The sequence below is a fragment of the Trachurus japonicus genome, chromosome 5, assembly GCF_045865225.1.
Source record: "Trachurus japonicus isolate A0001 chromosome 5, Traja_1.0".
Classification (NCBI taxonomy): Eukaryota; Metazoa; Chordata; class Actinopteri; order Carangiformes; family Carangidae; genus Trachurus; species Trachurus japonicus.
Window position 1 is genome coordinate 8,692,786 of NC_140911.1, and position 17,355 is coordinate 8,710,140.

The 17,355-nt window shown below is 44.2% G+C and overlaps 1 protein-coding gene across 4 annotated transcripts in view; it reads left to right on the top strand.

Annotated features, from left to right (window-relative positions):
• plxna1b (plexin A1b) overlaps positions 1 to 17,355 on the top strand; it is a 198,054-nt gene that overhangs the window by 82,236 nt on the left and 98,463 nt on the right. For all 4 annotated transcript variants that reach the window (XM_085775985.1, XM_085775987.1, XM_085775986.1 and 1 more), the window contains exon 4: positions 4,382 to 4,522. In XM_085775985.1, the coding sequence (XP_085632111.1) occupies positions 4,382 to 4,522 (141 nt within the window). The remainder of the gene's footprint in view (positions 1 to 4,381; positions 4,523 to 17,355) is intronic.

Genomic DNA, 17,355 nt, shown 5'->3' on the forward strand with positions numbered 1-17,355 from the left:
ACACACACACATTCACAGACACTTGTGGGCCCCTTCTTCCACATCAAAGTCAGGAATGTGGGGTCTGCTGCCATTATGCATGGGTAGACCTAGTTAAGTCAAGGTTACCCCTCAAAAAAAGGTGGTATATGTGCGTGTGTGTGCAATGCATGTGTGTCTCCACATGCTATTAGTGAGCCAGGTATGCTTTATGTTCTCACACGCACACATTTCTAAATCAGCTTTGAAATGTCAAAGCCATTACTTGAGCTATGTGCTCATGCTGGTGTGTTATGGCTCTCAGACACCTGGGCCGGTCTGTTCCAGTCTACGTGAAGCCGATCCATTGTCTCGGAGCGTTCGTTACCATTTTAGAAATACGTTTCCTGCATAGAACAATGTTTTGATATACAGCACGTGTTCCTGTGAATAAAGTTTTTTCCTTTTCCTCCACTCCTCTCCTCTCCTCTCCTCTCCGTCCCTCCCTTCACCTCTTCCCTTTCCTCTCCTGATTGACTATTTCTCTCTCTTTCTCTCCCTGCCTCTCACTGTCATGTACACAAGCTCCATCAGTTGTCACTCGCGGCTATGACAGGCATCATTCTCATTGACGTGCCACTGTCTTATCGGCCAACTCTCTCACCTTCACACCGCCAGCCCCCCCCTCTATCACCGGCTGTAGCTATCCTGTGTGTCTATCAGAGCTAACCAGGCCTGCCTGGCACAGATAAAACCAGGCATTAGGGGCTTTTGGGTGGATCGGCGGGTTGAGGGAGGTGTTAATGCTCAGTGAGGAGATAAAAATTAAAAAAATGGATGTTGTATGTCGTAGGAAGAAGCAGGGTGGTAGTTGGGAATTCTTGGTGGTTGGTGTACTTGGTTGCAATCTTTGTTCATACAAGGATTATGCAAGGTTCCTGAAAATCAAGAAGCGTGTTCTATGTTGAGGAATGTTGATGAGTTTTTTAAGAAATGGCACACTTTATAGAGATGCAGCTACGACTTATTAGTGCAGTAGATTTCCGTTTTCAGTTGTTTTCTCCAGCATAGCAGGGCCACTTCTCTCCAGGGGAAACAACCGTAGTGGAAAACACCCATTACCTTCTTTTTTACTCCCAGATTTGCTGAGCTGAAAAACAACATTAACATTCCAGGAAGAAAAAACAATTGTAGGTCATGGAAACGCTCTGAGTAGTAGTTATGAAAAGTCACATGTAGAGTTTTGCATCAACGGCTTCCAGATGCAAAGATGGTAATTTCCTCCTCCGCTGTTCTTTCCCTGTCCTCGTTATTCCCCACTCTTTCACTTTCACTGCTTCGTCACCCTCGTCTCTCTTCTCTTCTCCCCCCCACCCCCCATGCTCTGTCCTTACTTAAGACAGTGGCTCTAATGTGTTTAGGATCTGTTAATGTTACATTACACATGTTGACAAGAGAGGGAGAGATGGGGCTTTTCCTGCAAACAAGCACAGCGCCGCTCTGCCAGTCCATCCATCAAGCACTTAGCAGAAAGCTGAGCAATACAAAGGAGACAATGAGACAGTAGCAGCACGTCCCATCATCACTGACTGTTGCATCGATCTCCTCACTCGGCTCACACACACACACACACACACACAGACAGACACACACGTACGCGCACAAATCCAAACATTCATCTGCATGAATGTAAACATGAACCTGTGAATTCATACACGTGTGAAAAAACAGATTTGCGCACGTTTGAACGCGCTACAGGTGGTTGGTGGAAAAATGTGAAAACAGACACGCATATGTGCAGACGTGTAAGCACACACACGCGCTCACAATGGATTGTACACACTAAGCTCTTCTCCACCACCACCCAGTTAACCTGGTTAAGACACTGTAACCTGGATTCCAGCTCAGATCGATTGAATTAGACGAACGCTCCTCATGTATCTCATCCGTCCGTCCATCTGCTCAGCCGACAGATTCCACAGCTTCTTTGTTCTCTCTCTGGTTTCCATATTCTCCGGCCGCCGGCTGCCACGGCTGCAGCGCCCCGTGGAATAAATCGATTTGAGATGATTTATTACCTGTTGTTTTCACACGTCACCTGCTCTTTCTCACCTGCTCTTCTTCTTCTTTTTCCTCTCTTTTCTCACCTTTCTCGCTGCACGCTTTCTTTTAAATGTTAGCGCTGCATATGATCTGCATACACACAGACAGAGACAGAGGGGGAAAAGGTTGAGTGAAACAAAGACATAAAAGGAAAGAAAGACAAGGGTGTTGTTAGTGGGTTTGTTCCTGAGGTGCTGCAGGAGTCGGTAATGGACAAAGTGAGATGGAGAGACGAGATCAGACGGATCTAAACAGAAGACGGGAACGCTGACGGAAAGATAGACTCTTATTCTCTGTGCAAAAACCAGACGAGGCTGGGACTGGTCATTAGCCGGTGAACTGGACTGGACTTGGGCGTCTGGTCCAGAGATAGATGTGGCTGCCAACTGTAATGCCTCCTCTTTTTTTTCTTTTTTTTTTCCTGTTAGAGTGAGAAAATGATGCCGGGAACACCACAAAACAAAAACTATTCTTTCACCTCTGTGTGTGTGTGTGTCAGGCAGCATTTTTCCTTATTCCAGCTGTCTGTACTTAAAAACTGCGTTGCCATGTGTGTTGGTATGTGTATGTATATGCGTGTGTGTATGTATGTGTGTGTGTGTGTGTGTGTGTGTGTGGTTGTGTAGAGGCGAACCGTCCGTGAATGAAATGTATCCTTTGTTTACGGGCCCATTATCTAGATAATAACATCCATATTTCCTCTCATCTTCAGTGCTTTATCACAGCCTCATGAGCACGCTCGCTCTCTCTCCCCCTCTCCCTCTGTCTCTCTCTCTCTATCACACACACACACACACACACACACACACATACACACAAACACACACTTTCTCTCTCACACACTCACTGGCAGTGAGAGATAATGGAATTGTTGCCCCTGGTTTCTTTTGGTGAGATTGTAAATAAATTCTTTCATCGCAAAGAGTGTGCGCTGTGATTCACCACCCCTGTGATTCTATGTGTGTGCGTGTGCGTATGTGTGTACATGGACTATCAAAGCACATATTAGTGTATGCATATGTGTGTGTGTGTTTTCATCTTATCATTTCTCATCTATCTGGGTATGAACCTATTTGTCTGTGCGTATCTTTTTTTTTTTGTGTATGTGCACGTGCGTGTGTGTGTGTTCAGTATCATTTCCCAGCTAGTCGTTGCCTGCTGTCCCCTCCTTGTCACTACGGGCTGATAGCAGCGCGAGTCGACAAAGACCAGTAATGGAGAGCTGATACTTGCCCCCCCTCCCCCCCAACCCCCCGTCGCTCTGCGCTTTTCATTTGCTGCTGAGATGACTTTGGCTCACAGCCACATCCCAGACAGCCAATCTCCTATCTCCTATCTCAACCATTACTTTCCATATCGGGGCAAATTATTCGCCAAAGCCTACAAAGAAAATTTGAGCATCCGTGCACGTGTGTGAGTGTGTGTGTGAGTGTGAGTGTGTGTGTGTGCGTGCACTGGCTTGCTTGCACTGTGAGATAAACAGTTTTTTTTGTCTTCAGGTGTATTGGGTGATTAAGTTTTCATTGAAACAGAAAGATAGTGACTCACTCTTATTCTCTCTGGGCTTTATATAAAAACTGAAATCTTTTCACTTGTACAGGTGTTTTCATTAGTTCCTCCCAGGTGCTGAATGGAGCAGCCGTTTCTACGGTTGTAATAACGCCATTATCCAGTCAATAATGTTCCTTTGCATGCGTGTACCACTGTAATTATGCCTCGGTTCACAATAATGATACTATATTCAATACTGCTATTAACACAGCCTCTCAATTAAGCTGTTTACAAGGCTCTGTAAAGCAGGCGCTTTCAACCTTTTACCAAAAATTTTGATAATTTCACGCTGCCTACCACTATAATAATAACCACCTGTTGGAGCTGAAGTTAATGCAGCCTATTCCTCCAGCTGAGGGAAAAATGAATAATACAGAGACCACACTGTGTTGAAGCTTTGGTTTGAGGGAAAATGCGCAGTGTGACATACGTTTTGTGTGGCTATTGCAAGGAGATGTGAGAAAACTAAGTATTTCATCTAATTTTCCCATGTTTGTGCTGAAATATAGAAGAAATTGATAAATTGTGTGTGTTTGATTAAATGACCACTTATTTTTTAGCTTTGCTAAGACTATACAATAACTGTCCTCCAGCATCATGCTTATCTTTTTGAAGGCTTTTACTATGAAAGCTTTTACTGTAAGGACAGCTGGTTGTACTGTAGGCTTTTATCGTGAAAGAGTCATTCATATATTTGGTATTTGAAAGTACAGTTGCTATGATGTCGTATGTGTTTTCTAAATGTCTCTCCTCCTGTGTTTCCCTGTAGATCCTGGTAAATTCAGTGAGTCCCAACCGTCCAGCAGTGCTGTATGAGAAGGTGACTGTGAGTGAGGCTGGAAGCTCCTTACTGAGGGACATGCTGTTCAGCCCGGACCAGCAGCACATCTACACACTGACTGATAAACAGGTGAGTTCTCGGTTGGAGATGAAGTGCAAAAAAAGATGCACTAATTGGGGAAACGCACGCACGCACACACTCACAAACTCCGTTACACATGACACGTCTTTCTGTGCAGCTGTGATGAGGAAACCAAATGGCAACATGCGTCACATGGAATCAAATTAATGAAAGTCTGACAAACACACAAACACACAGACACAGTGTGCGCTGTAATGATGTGCTATATGTAGCCATCATTAGCCACCCATATCCATCATTAGCATGCCTTAATACGGCAGTTACCACAGGTGACTGCATGGGGCTAACAATGCCTTGTTAATACGCATGACTCCTGTTGCATATTTTATTTGGGAGCACCCATAAGCCCCAACACACACACACACACACACACACACACACACACACACACACACACACACACACACACACACACACACACACACACACACACACACACACACACACACACACACACACACACACACACACACACACACTCACACACACACAGTCTGCTGTATTGCATGATGCAACAATCATTTCCTCCACAGCGGTCGAGGTCCACCTGTCCAGAGCAGCAGACCTCACCCCATTAGACATTAGTCGCTGTATATCTTAATCCACCTGCCCACCACACAATCACAACACAACTCATTCCCTCTGGGTGTAATTACCAAGCTACACACACGCACACATACATATATACACCACCTACACACATAACCATCATGACGGTTCTCTAATAATCAAGACATTACACACTCAGACATACAGGCGGTGTTGTAGGTCATGTGTGCGTGTGCCTGTGGTCATTACCAGTGCCACCGCTGGCGAGGGCTGTGTCTACTTTGATGGTGAGACAGGGAGGAGGAAGAGGAGGAGGAGGAGGAGGAAGGGGAGGGGGGAAGGGAAGGGGAAGGGGGAGGGGGAGGAGAGCGTGTCGCATCTCTGTTGCTCCCCAGGCCCAGCTGCTCCTCTCGTTTTTCTGTCTCATTAGTGTGGTGAGTGAAGGAAGCAGAGACGCAGGGAGGGGAGAGGAAAGAAAGTGGGGATGTACATGATGTGAATATGTCTGAATTTAATAGATCTAAAACGGGCTTTGGGAAAAAAGAGCCTGTGATTAAACAGCAGGGCCAGCGACCGTGCGTCCGTTTTAGGAGAAGGTGTTTGAGGCGAGTTAAGTCGATTCTGACGCCTGTTAATCCAAAGCCTGGATGTAAACTGCTCTTTCGCCAAAGGCCCCAGTGGTTCACGACCGGAGCCGCAGTAATTACAATGGTAATCTGTGATACACACTTTCGTCCTCCAAATAAACGACTGTTGTGGTTACAGCAGGGTTGTGTTTGAAATATTTTTGGCGTGAGTGCAGATAGTATGATACCTAGTGAGTTCCTGCATCAACCAGCAAAAACAAGCAAGAGCACTCGGGTCATTCCTCTTAATGTTGCATAACAAGGCAAAAAAAGGATCCAGGGCCAGTTTTTGATCATTCTTCACTGAGATATGAGACTTTAACTGTTGTTGTTGCCGAAACTGGAAATCTACAACATCTGGGCTGCCTGGAAAAAGGGTGTGTAGCTCTTTAGCTCAGATACTTGGACACATGACTACCAATCCAACGGAGAAACAACACACATTTAGGATTTCTTCAGCTCTGACTTAAAGCTGATTTTACTCAGACTTGATTCATGATGAGGCTAATTAAACAGTAAATTCCTCGAATGCTGAATCGAGAACATAATTGAAAAATAAACACAAGAACCTTTTCTCTAAAAAAAGAAAAAAAGTTGGAAATAGTTTCACTCTGTTAATGAGTCAGACTCTCTCTGAATATTTTATATTGAGTAACGCTGCATAGACACTCATTACCTCAGGCTGTGTTGAATCAGGTGCAAAGTTTAAGGAGCAGCTGGCAAATTTTATGATACAACTGTGTATTGTTAAGATCATATATATCTTATATGATGACATCATACAATATATGAGGCAAAGAAGGAGTCAAATAGAGAGAAAGTTGAATCAGTGTAGCTGTTTATTAGCGGCGCAAGAGAAATGGTGAACATTTATTGCCGAGGATCAGCGTTGGAAACGGTTTCAGCAGCTCCATGTGGCGACACAGTTGTTGTTAGTGTTTGTGTTGAGTGTGTCTTTGTGACTTGGTGACCTGCTCCACTTTATCTTGGCAGCTAGAACAGCTAAGGGCATGAGGGACACACACACACACACATAACACACACACTTTTAGTTATACACACTAATACGAGACAAAAAACAAACGCTCAGGCTCACACGCTTCACATCTAACAACACACACTCTCCCATTTACACCCGTCTCCATCCCCCTCTCATCATCATGCCCTTTTCTTCAAAACTTCGCACATACTCTGATCACACACACACACACACACACACACACACACCTTCATCTGGCTGTGTTTGATCCCCGTTAATGGTTAGCAGGCTTGGGTTAAGCAGAACGGGGGGCTTGCTGCGGTTGCCAGACCTCCCAGCTAAAACCCCCTTTCCAGCGATAATGACTAGAGGGGGCAATTCCCTTCTTTCGCTCTCCGTCCTACCCTCATCTTTATCCTTTGCCCTCCATCTACACCGCTATGCCTCCTCCACCAGCCCTGCTTTTACAAATCCGTGCATCGGCTGCTGCACACACACACACACACACACACACACACACACACACACACACACACACACACACTCAAAGACACACACACGCACACACTCATACATGCTCCCATGTTTTCATCTAAGCCCAAATTGAGTCCTCCCCTCTCAACTGCCTTCTACTGATCCCATTCCCATGTTTTTAATGATCTCTCACTATTGCTGCTGCTGCTGCTGCTGCACCCCCATATACACCCCCCACCTCCCCCACCTCACTCTCTCTCTGTCCTCTCACTCACTCTCACTTAAACTCACACGCGCACACACACACACACACACACACACACACACACACACACACACACACACACACACACACACTGTTGGCCTCTAAAAAGGAGAAAGAGGTGAGACATTGTGGAGAGAAGTATGGATTGATGGAGGGAACGAGGAGGAATGTGAGGGATGATTGGAGGTGCCCTGTTTTGAGCTAAAGAAGGATGATGCAGCTCTCACACACACACACACACACACACACACACACACACACACACACACACACACACACACACACACACACACACACACACACACACACACACACACACATATATACATTACTGTGCAAAAGTTTTAGGCAGGTGTGAAAAAATGCTGAAAAAACTATGCAAGTCCGCTCGCTTTTCCGCTGTTTTGGTTACACTCCTCTCGCCCATGTGCATTTGTTTACAACGAAGCCGGCGAAAAATCAATAAATGGAGCGGTGGATAACGTTACATAACTTAAAGTACGATGTTATGGAGTGTGTGTTTGTGTAGTTTTAACCGTCATAAACAAAAGATTATGGTTACAGAGCGCATTTGTGTTGCGGTGTGCAGAGACGAGAGCTTGGACACCGGGGCGGCGGCCAGGTACTACAGTACACTGATGTTGTAAGGTTGGTTTTCAGCCATGAGACGCCAGGTGAAGGCAACGTAGTTAATGATCATAATTACTCCAGAGCTTTTTAATGAAAGTAAAAATGTAGCATAGCCCCGGGAGAAATCCTGCTTAGTTCCTCTTTAAGTCAGAATGCTTATCCATCATGCAATACCATCAGTGAGGCGTCTGGTTGGACCCGAATTTATTCACAACAACCCCAAACATTCAGCCAGTGTCATTTGGAACTAGCATCAGTAGCTCAACATCATCCAGTCTGTCTGGGATTACATGTAGAGACAGAAGGATCTGAGGAGCTCCAAGATATTTGGAAAAAAAACACCGGCCCAGGTCCTTCAAAAACTGTGTGCAGGTGTAGCTACCTAAAGGGTTGTCACACCAAATATTGATTTGATTTAGGATGCTCCTCCCTTTATTCACTGCATTTTGTTAATTGATGAAAAAAAATAACACTACCATCTTTGAAAGCATTCAGCTTTTTTTCCACACCTGCCTAAAACCTTTGCACAGTGCTGTATATATACACAGAAACACACACACTGCCATACACTCTTATAGTCACACCAGTAACCTTGCATGAAGATTGCTACTATGTTTTTTAGCTTTCTTCTCAAGATACACACGGCCCAGCTCTCGTCCTGCAAGTCAACATCTCTCCGTTGTGAGTGTATTATTGTGTGTGTGTGTGTGTAGCTATTGCCTGCAGGGGGTTCCTCAGACAAGCCAAGCACATTAAGGTGTCACTGGACATATCCACTGATGCGTAGCCCATGACAAGTCCTCCCCCTTCCTCCCATGTTCACACACACAAGCACGAACACACAAGCACACACACACACGACCACATAAGCAAGCACACACACACACACACACACACACACACACACACACACACACACACACACACACAAATGAAGGCTCAGGCTGTGAGTCTGAGTAAGGGGCGAGGCCCAGTGATTTATGACTTGCTGTGTTCCAGCTATATTCATCACTGTCATTATTATCAATGGAGGATATGACAGCAGGAGAGGGCGGCCTGCTGTGTGTGTGTGTGTGTGTGTTTAACTTTGTGCGTGTGTGTGTGATGAGACAGTCTGTTATTACAGGAAACTTAAATCAGTTTATTTTAGACCACAGTTGATGCTGATTACTGTGCGTTTGCTGTTGTTTATTTGACTTCCTGTCTGTGAGCAAACAGGTAAAGGTCTGCACCGGCTGACATTTTGGAAATCTTGACATTATTGATAAGGATCACTCACTATCAAGCTGTACACGCACACAAACGCACACACAGTCCCACACTGCCCTATTCTCAACTACATTGTTGTTGAAGGAAATGGAAAAATATTTGCATACAGATTAGAAACTTGGTTAATTGCTGCTGGGTAATTGATGTGGTTTCTTTTCACAGACATGTGAAAAGATGCACAAAGACCAGTGTCACTCTTTGACTCCAACACAAACTTTGTAATCATTTCTCTTTTGTGCAAAAAAAAACAAAAAAAAAACTGCCGCTCCGGGAAAATCCTCACACGGTTCAGCCGAGACACTTCACATCATCAAAATCATTTCCTCTTCTGTTTTACAGCCAGAAAAAGACAGAGAGAGCTCAGAGTGAATCTGATGCTGCAGCTGCCATTCGTCCTCAGCGCCTTTGTGCGCTCGCTCTGCCTCAGTGTCACACACAACACACACACACACGGACATGCACATGCTTATGTCTTTGATGGCAGCCATGCATATGATATCGGTGCGGTGTGCGGTGCTGGCTAATTGCTGAAAGCATGAATATTCATCCGTACCAGGGTGAGAAGAGGGACTGTGTTTGGAGCGAGTCTGATGATCGTCCTGGAAACAGGCGAGAAGGACTTGGATGGCTCGGTACAGTGGAGGGAAATGGTGTATCATGAGTATGCATGAGGCAACCTTTGTTCAAGCATCAAGGATATGACACCGACTGTTACTGTGTGTGTGTGAGAGAGAGTGTGAGTGAAAGCATGTATGGCTCAATTGCACCTCAATTGCCAGTAACGGTTAAAGGGATATTTCAACATTTTGGACAATTGGCCTGTTGGCCATAATCCCTATAGTCATAGCAGTAGGTTTGTTTCCTTTAATTGTCGGTGCAAGCTATTTTCAGAATGGTGGAGCAGAGCCACGAGCTGTTCAGAGCTACGCTACGGAGGCTAATGAGATTTCTTGGTTTCCCTCACAACTCATCAAATACACAATCCAACAACTCCAAAACGCTCTTGTGGACAAGTTGTGACCTGCACATTCACCACGCTATGAGATAATAACAGAACGTTACGAGACAGAGTTGTTTTAGAAGTAAATTCATGCAAAACCGCTGATGCGCGTTGCCTACAGGGGCAGTTTTTCAGCAAGCAGTCTCTGAATTTACTTTGAAAACAACTCTGTCTCGTAACGTTCTGTTATTATCTCATAGCGTGGTGAATGTGCAGGTCACAACTTGTCCACCAGAGCGTTCTGGAGTTGTTGGATTGTGTATTTGATGAGTTTGATGAGGGAAACAAAGAAATCCCATTAGCCTCCGTAGCGTAGCTCTGAGCAGCCTACGGCTCTGCTCCGCCGTTCTAAAAATAGCTTGCACCGACAATTAAAGGTAACAAACCTACTGCTATGACTATAGGGATTATGGCAATGGGCCAATTTGCCAAAATGTTGAACTATCCCTTTAATGTGTTTACATGTGGATTCAACTACACCTGCATGTCTTTGTAGGAATCTGCATTTGTGAACACATTCAGCATTTAAAACAAGTGTGTGTGCGTTCATGCTTGTGTGCGTGTGTGTGGTTATGTGGGCTAACACCATTGTCTGACTTCCCATTCAGCATCTGAAAGAGATTTCCCCCTCCACGACTCACATCCCTCCAAGGAATCAGTATCCATGCATGTGGATGTGGATGTGCTGAAGTTCTTGTGCCATCCACAAGATGTTGGTCCGAGTCCCCACAATAGGAAACAATGGTCTTTATTGTGCTGTTGGCTCACTCAACAAGGCCTCATCAAGTAATATCTTACCCATAGGGCTTCGTCTGACATCAATCCTCTGTCTGTGTGTGTGTGTCTGTGTGTGTGTGTGTTTGTCGATCTGTTTACATTCACATATTACTGGTTCGCTGCCAATCTCATTAGCAAACACATTAGCACAGACTGACATCAACACACATAATAAGCAGCTGGTTGTATCAATCAAGACTGACATTTTAGTGAACTAGATACAGCTAATCAGTCACTTCTAAGTATCTCCAAGATGAATTTTCCACGATTTATCAAACTCCGGACGACTAAGAAATACAAAGTTAACAAGCGCATAATGCAGCGTTCAAACATCAGCATCAGTGTAAAAGCTCGAATGAACGCCGTTTGTTCATATGTCCTCTGCTGCACACACACACATACAGTACATACACACACAGACTTGAAGTGAGGACTCGAAGGTGGTCATTGTTATGTAAATGTTAATAGACCTGGTGCAGAGAGGCGAATCAGAAGGGATGGGGGTGTAGACATGTAGGTATATAGCACTCAATTACTGGAGTTCAAGCCATTATAGCACCTTTCTCAGCACAGGACAGCACATCCAATGCATACTCAACACTGTGAATCATACAAACACTCACACATATGGAGGTGTCTGCATTTATCTTAGCAGGTGTTACAACAGCAAAGGGACTAAGACACATTCAGTTCTACCTTATTGTAAAAACGTCTAAGGGAGATGATGTTTGAGATGATCACACCGGTCACAGCCCATAAATCAGGTCTGCACCGTAGACTTTGAGCATTTGTCACAATTATCCAACGTTTTGCAGACAAAGCCGACAAAACAATAGTACCTGCTTCTCCGTGGACAAGAAGAGAGATGGTATGATTTCTCTGAACAGCAGCGGACGTGAGGAAATTTGCTTAGATACTCAGAGAGAGACGGTTTCCATGTCTGTTAATACCTCTGACCACACGTCTCACTTACTCTTTCTCTCTTAATTGTTTCCTGCCTCTCCTCTCACACCCCTGTTTCTACTCCTATCATTCCCTCTTGTGGTTTTTCCCCTTTTTTTTAAGTGCGTGCTTGATTGTGTGTATGTGTGTATGTGTGTGTGCGTGCCCCATCAGAAAAGTGTGCTCAGACACTTGTCTTAGGCGTGATGCTATCGGCCCTAATGGAAGTCTAGCTGTCACTAGATAGCTTTGTCTTTCTCTCATCTCTCTCTGTTTTACTCCGTCGTCTTTTCCCAGAGGATGGCGTGATAGAGCAGACTGATAGGGTTAGAAAAGAGGGCGAGATGGATAGGGGGAGTTAATGGTTTCTCTCTCCCTCCATCCCCCTCCACCCCTCCTCCCCCCTTTCTTGTCAATCACTATCAATCGGGCCGTGCGATCGGTCCTCCTGTTGCTTGACAGTGATTGGGGCAGAAGGATGTGGCTCTGACTGATCGTCATGGAGTGCGGCCAATCAAAAGCTGGCATGGCCCGCGGAGTCTCTCTGAGTGGCATATCACCGTTTGCTGTCCTGTGCCTTAACCGCAAGCCACTTTGGGTAGAACAATGAAGTGTCGCTCATGCATGACAGCGCAGGGAATTGTTTTGAATTTGACTCAAATTTCTTTTCAAATCCATGCACAGCAGGCCCAGTCAGACCCGTTTATGAAGCATCAAATGGGAGGAAAAGCTCAGTGGAAAAGCAGAATAGGAAACTTTCCTCCTGTCAGAAATTACAAAAACAGAGAATGTGATATTGATAAATAGTCAGAAACTGCAGGGCTGCAGCTAATAGTTGCTTTCATTACCGATCAATTTGTTAATGTTATGTTTAATTAATGTTTATGTCGAAAACATGGAAAAGAATGTGGAAAATGTCCATCAGAAGTTTCCAGTGACTTCTTGAAAGTTAAAACCATCCAAAAAGCAATTTGCATGTTCCCATTCAACAAGCTGAAACATTAAGAGTCCTTTATTCTCTATGAGGACGTCTACTAAGTTGAAAAAAGTCTTCTTTAGCTCTTAATGTCTGGACTTTGTAAAATATGAGACGATAAGTTTGACCAAAACTACTAAGACTGCATCAGTTTTGACCATTGTGCAACATTAATCTGGGTGCACTATACCTTTAAATTTCAGTATGATCAGTTAGTTCATGAATTGTATGATGACTTTCTGAACTCTGGGTGTATGCACTGTACAATGTTTGTGGAAACATTGCAGCATTAGTCAGTGTCATTGAAAAACACATCAAATATTGACAATGACTGCTTCTACATGTGTTAGGACTTGTAAAATTAATTTATAAGATACAAATTAGTTTCAACCTGTCAAAAGCTTTAGTGAAAACGACACAGACATTCCCTCAAAGTCAATCAGACAGATCTAGTTCATTGTGGTCAGTCCATTTCCAGCTCTCACACACACACACACACACACACACCCACCCACCAGGCACAACTTCCACCCAGCTCCTCTTCCGACAACAAATAAAGAAAAGCAGCATTTGTCCTCCTTTTTCCTCCTCCTCTCCTCTTCCCCCTCTGCTTTCTCTGTCTGTGTATATGGTGGTGGCTTGGCAGTGCTAATGGAAATGCCAGCTGTGTGGGTCCTCACTCCTCACCAAGTCCATTTACTAAAGTGACAGAGTCATTTACTAGGCAGCCGGCCTCTCCCATCCTCACTTAATTAGAAGACCCCTAGGCCTGTCTACCTTAGCCGGTCACATTTACCTCTTTCTCTCCTTCTCTCTCTCTCTACAGTGTCTTTGTTCCAATTCTTTGTTTTCTGTGGTATTTCAATCTCTGTCTCTGCCTTTGTCTCTGTCTTAGTTTTCCTCCTCTTTCACTCTCCCTCTCTTCTCTCTCCCCGCTCTCACATGAAGGACAGGGTATTATGGACAAATGGCAACAGAAGGGATGAGAGCGTATTGACCTACAGTTTAAGATTAGCTCCTTTTTGGAAGAGTAAATGGGAAAAGTCCATGTGACAAGGGTGGTGATGAAGAGTGATGAGTTTCCACATCTTTATTTTTCAAAGTTTCACCCCTTCTGTGTTTTCTCGATAATTTGTTTGTGTGGCCGGTCCTCACTGTTGAGTCGCTCTTGTACTCTGAGCCCCTTCAGAGTAAAAGTTCATCCTATTTTCTTTCCTTTTTTGTTTTTAGAAAAATTAATAATTGTTCTAAATTTAAAACATGACTGATTGGTTGATGGCACTTAAATTATCATCATTATGAGGAGCTAAAAAAACCTGTCTGTTTTGTTGTTTGACTTTTGGAGCTGTTTTCATGCATTATTCATATTTGTTGAACACTTTTGAAAAGTTTTAATTTGAAGGTGGCTCCATATTAGTTTTAAGGCACTTAGATACACACACATACACACGAATAGAAAGCACACACTCCTCCAGCTCCAGTATAATCCTATCATGGGCACCCTGCTTGTTTGTGCACAGCGCATACGCTCTCTCTCATAGCTGTTTCTTAGGAGAAGGGAGTTTGAGTTGTCATCTTTATTGGCCCTGAACTCACAATATGTGCACACACAAATGACAAATAAATAAGTTGTGTGATCTGCCTCTTGTTTTCACTGGCATGGAATATAGAAGAAGAGATGAAAACGGTCTTTCAGAAGAGGGAAAAACAAAGGAGCAGATGAATAATTGAGCCCGGCGCAGGAGAAAAAGATAAATTAAAGAAGCGATAAAGAAGCAGCGCTGATCGGGAGGGAGAAACGGCCGACAAAACACAATATGAGAGAGATAAATATAGCGAAGGAGGCAGGAAGGGCAGCGGGCACGAGAAATACTGCAGGGAGTGAGTTTTGAGAGAGAAAACAAGAGATTACGGTTATCACAGTGGGCACTATTTTCTTCCACTGTGGCACACAAAGACCTAATTCACTAAAACAGGTCTGCAGCAAACAATTTGAGTTGACCACAACGGCCACATCTGTCCATAACATCTCTGCAGTGTCACAGCAATTTGGCATTTGGACATCGTTCAGCAAATTGGATGTGACAGCAGATGATTTTTCAATAGAACACAATGATGTGATTGCTGTTTTTCACTTTTCATTTCTCTCACTACACAACCTTTACCCGCATCCTCCCTCTCTCCGCCCGTCTTCCCTCTCTTTACCCACCCTCCAGCACCTCTTCTTCTTTTTTTTCATTGCCAAACTCTGCTAGTCTTGTTTGCTCTACGTCTTATCTCCAGTCAGTCAACACTTTGAGCTCCTAGCCCGCCATTGATCTGGTAAGCCCCTTACAATCCAGTCAATGCGCACATGCTAACTTAGCCTTTGATACAACCACCAGCCGACCCCCCCCCCCCCAGCAGCAGGTATTCCACTACTGGAAAGAACATGCTCACTTACATGGACAACCTGTTGAGAGCCATGTTGCACTTTGCCTATGGGTTAGCTGGAATAGCTACTTGGGGTGCGTAGAGCTCCTGTTCCTAATGATCTGTTGTAGGCGCGACATGGCGATGGTAAAGCAGAGAAGTAGCCACATGAACCAAACAGCAACTGGACAGTGATGATGAGCACAACACATTTAGTAGTAGTAGTTTGTTTATTCGATCTTGTGCACAAATTATTTACAGTTGAGCATGAATGAATGAATTAAATGAATGAATCACAATCAGTCAACCTTCCATAATACAATCATCCAGGGATATTTGGAGGTCTTGTTAGTAGATAATGATTATTTTTCTATTTGCACATTTAAAGGGAAAAATCTCCGCACACTTGGATCTATGCAATTTACTTTATTGAGGCTAAGCTTTCGGTCTCAGACGACCTTCATCAGAGCAATACACTGAGACAATGGACAGGCAGGTAGTTTTTTGCAGGTAGTTTTTTGCATCTATTTGCACATTTGAAATTGAAAATTATTGTAGATTATTAAATTAATTGAGATGTAGTTAGCGCCAGTGTGACAACGGAAGGATGATGGAAGGTGATGATCTCTCCTCTCCCTGGTTAAACATCAATATGTTGAGGGAAATGTTTTGCCTATTCTGCATTTATATCTTAGTTTTAAAAATTGCATTGTTTCTCCACTTCTTTCCATTTTAACCATAACAATTTAAGTTTTGGATAAAAGAAGCGGAGCAGTAAAAGAACCTCAAGTTTATGAGACTTCTTTTCAGCACAACAATTTTCTTAAATATATCTATGGAAAGCTTCTTGTCTCTGTAGACTCTTCTCTTTAGACTTGAATCATTCACTTTGACCCTTGGAAGCTTCTCAGTTCTCCTCCCGTTGGTCCCTTCGCAGCAAGACAAGAGTCATATGAGGTTAAGTGTTAAGCGCAAGAGGTTCAGCGGTCTTTGCTCCGTGAGGCATCGGTGCTACTACTTTACGAGTCTTAAGCAGATTCCTCTAAACAACTGAAAATAAACTGTGGTTTCTTCCTCTTAGCGCTCACACAGTACAGCACAGAGGCTTTCCTCTGGTCGACATCCCCACTACACATTCTCCTTTTCACTACAGACCCTCCCTGTGTTTGAATCTTTTTTTTTTTTTAAAGGAAGCCGCCCGCAACAAGGCCGATCCTTTTATGTCTTTTTAGATTTAACAACCAATGAAAAGCCGCGCTGAAAGCTTTACAGGTCCTCTGGGTTTTGGGGGTGACCGTCGCAAAGCCGGTTAGCCGGACGTTTAAAGGCAGGTGATGGCGCTCTGTAAAAACAGATTGAAGAGGAAAGGTGGAAAGTTTATGGCAAGAAAGGAGATGTCATGGCATTGTGCTATGGTCAGCGTGGAGGGTTGACAACAGAGGAGGAGAGGGAGCGAGAGGAGAATTGAGTTACAGCAGTGGAGGCTATTGTAAATAAGGAGATGGCAAGAGAGAGGAGATGGCGGGCTTGGTTTATAAGGTCATTTAAAGGAGTAATGTGGCGCGCTGTCGGGAATTGGCTTTCATTAAAAGAGCCATTGAGAGAGAAAAGGGGGAGACCGCAAGGGTGTGTGTGTGTGTGTGTGGATCCAAAAAATGTGTGTTTGTCAGGACCACTGCCTGCCTCTCTACCACACTCACACATTTTTTTTTGTTCTACATGCAGTTCTACATGTTCCCGCCTCCGGTAAAGCACTTTATATCCAGACCACCACAGCAACACCTCTGTGCCACTCCCACTCAATCTGGCCCATCGTGTCTTCACTGTTACTAGTACAGGGACAATCGTGCACAATAGTCTTCTATATCTATCATCACACAGGGCAGTGATAAGGTTATGCTAGCTCACCAAGGACCCATAGT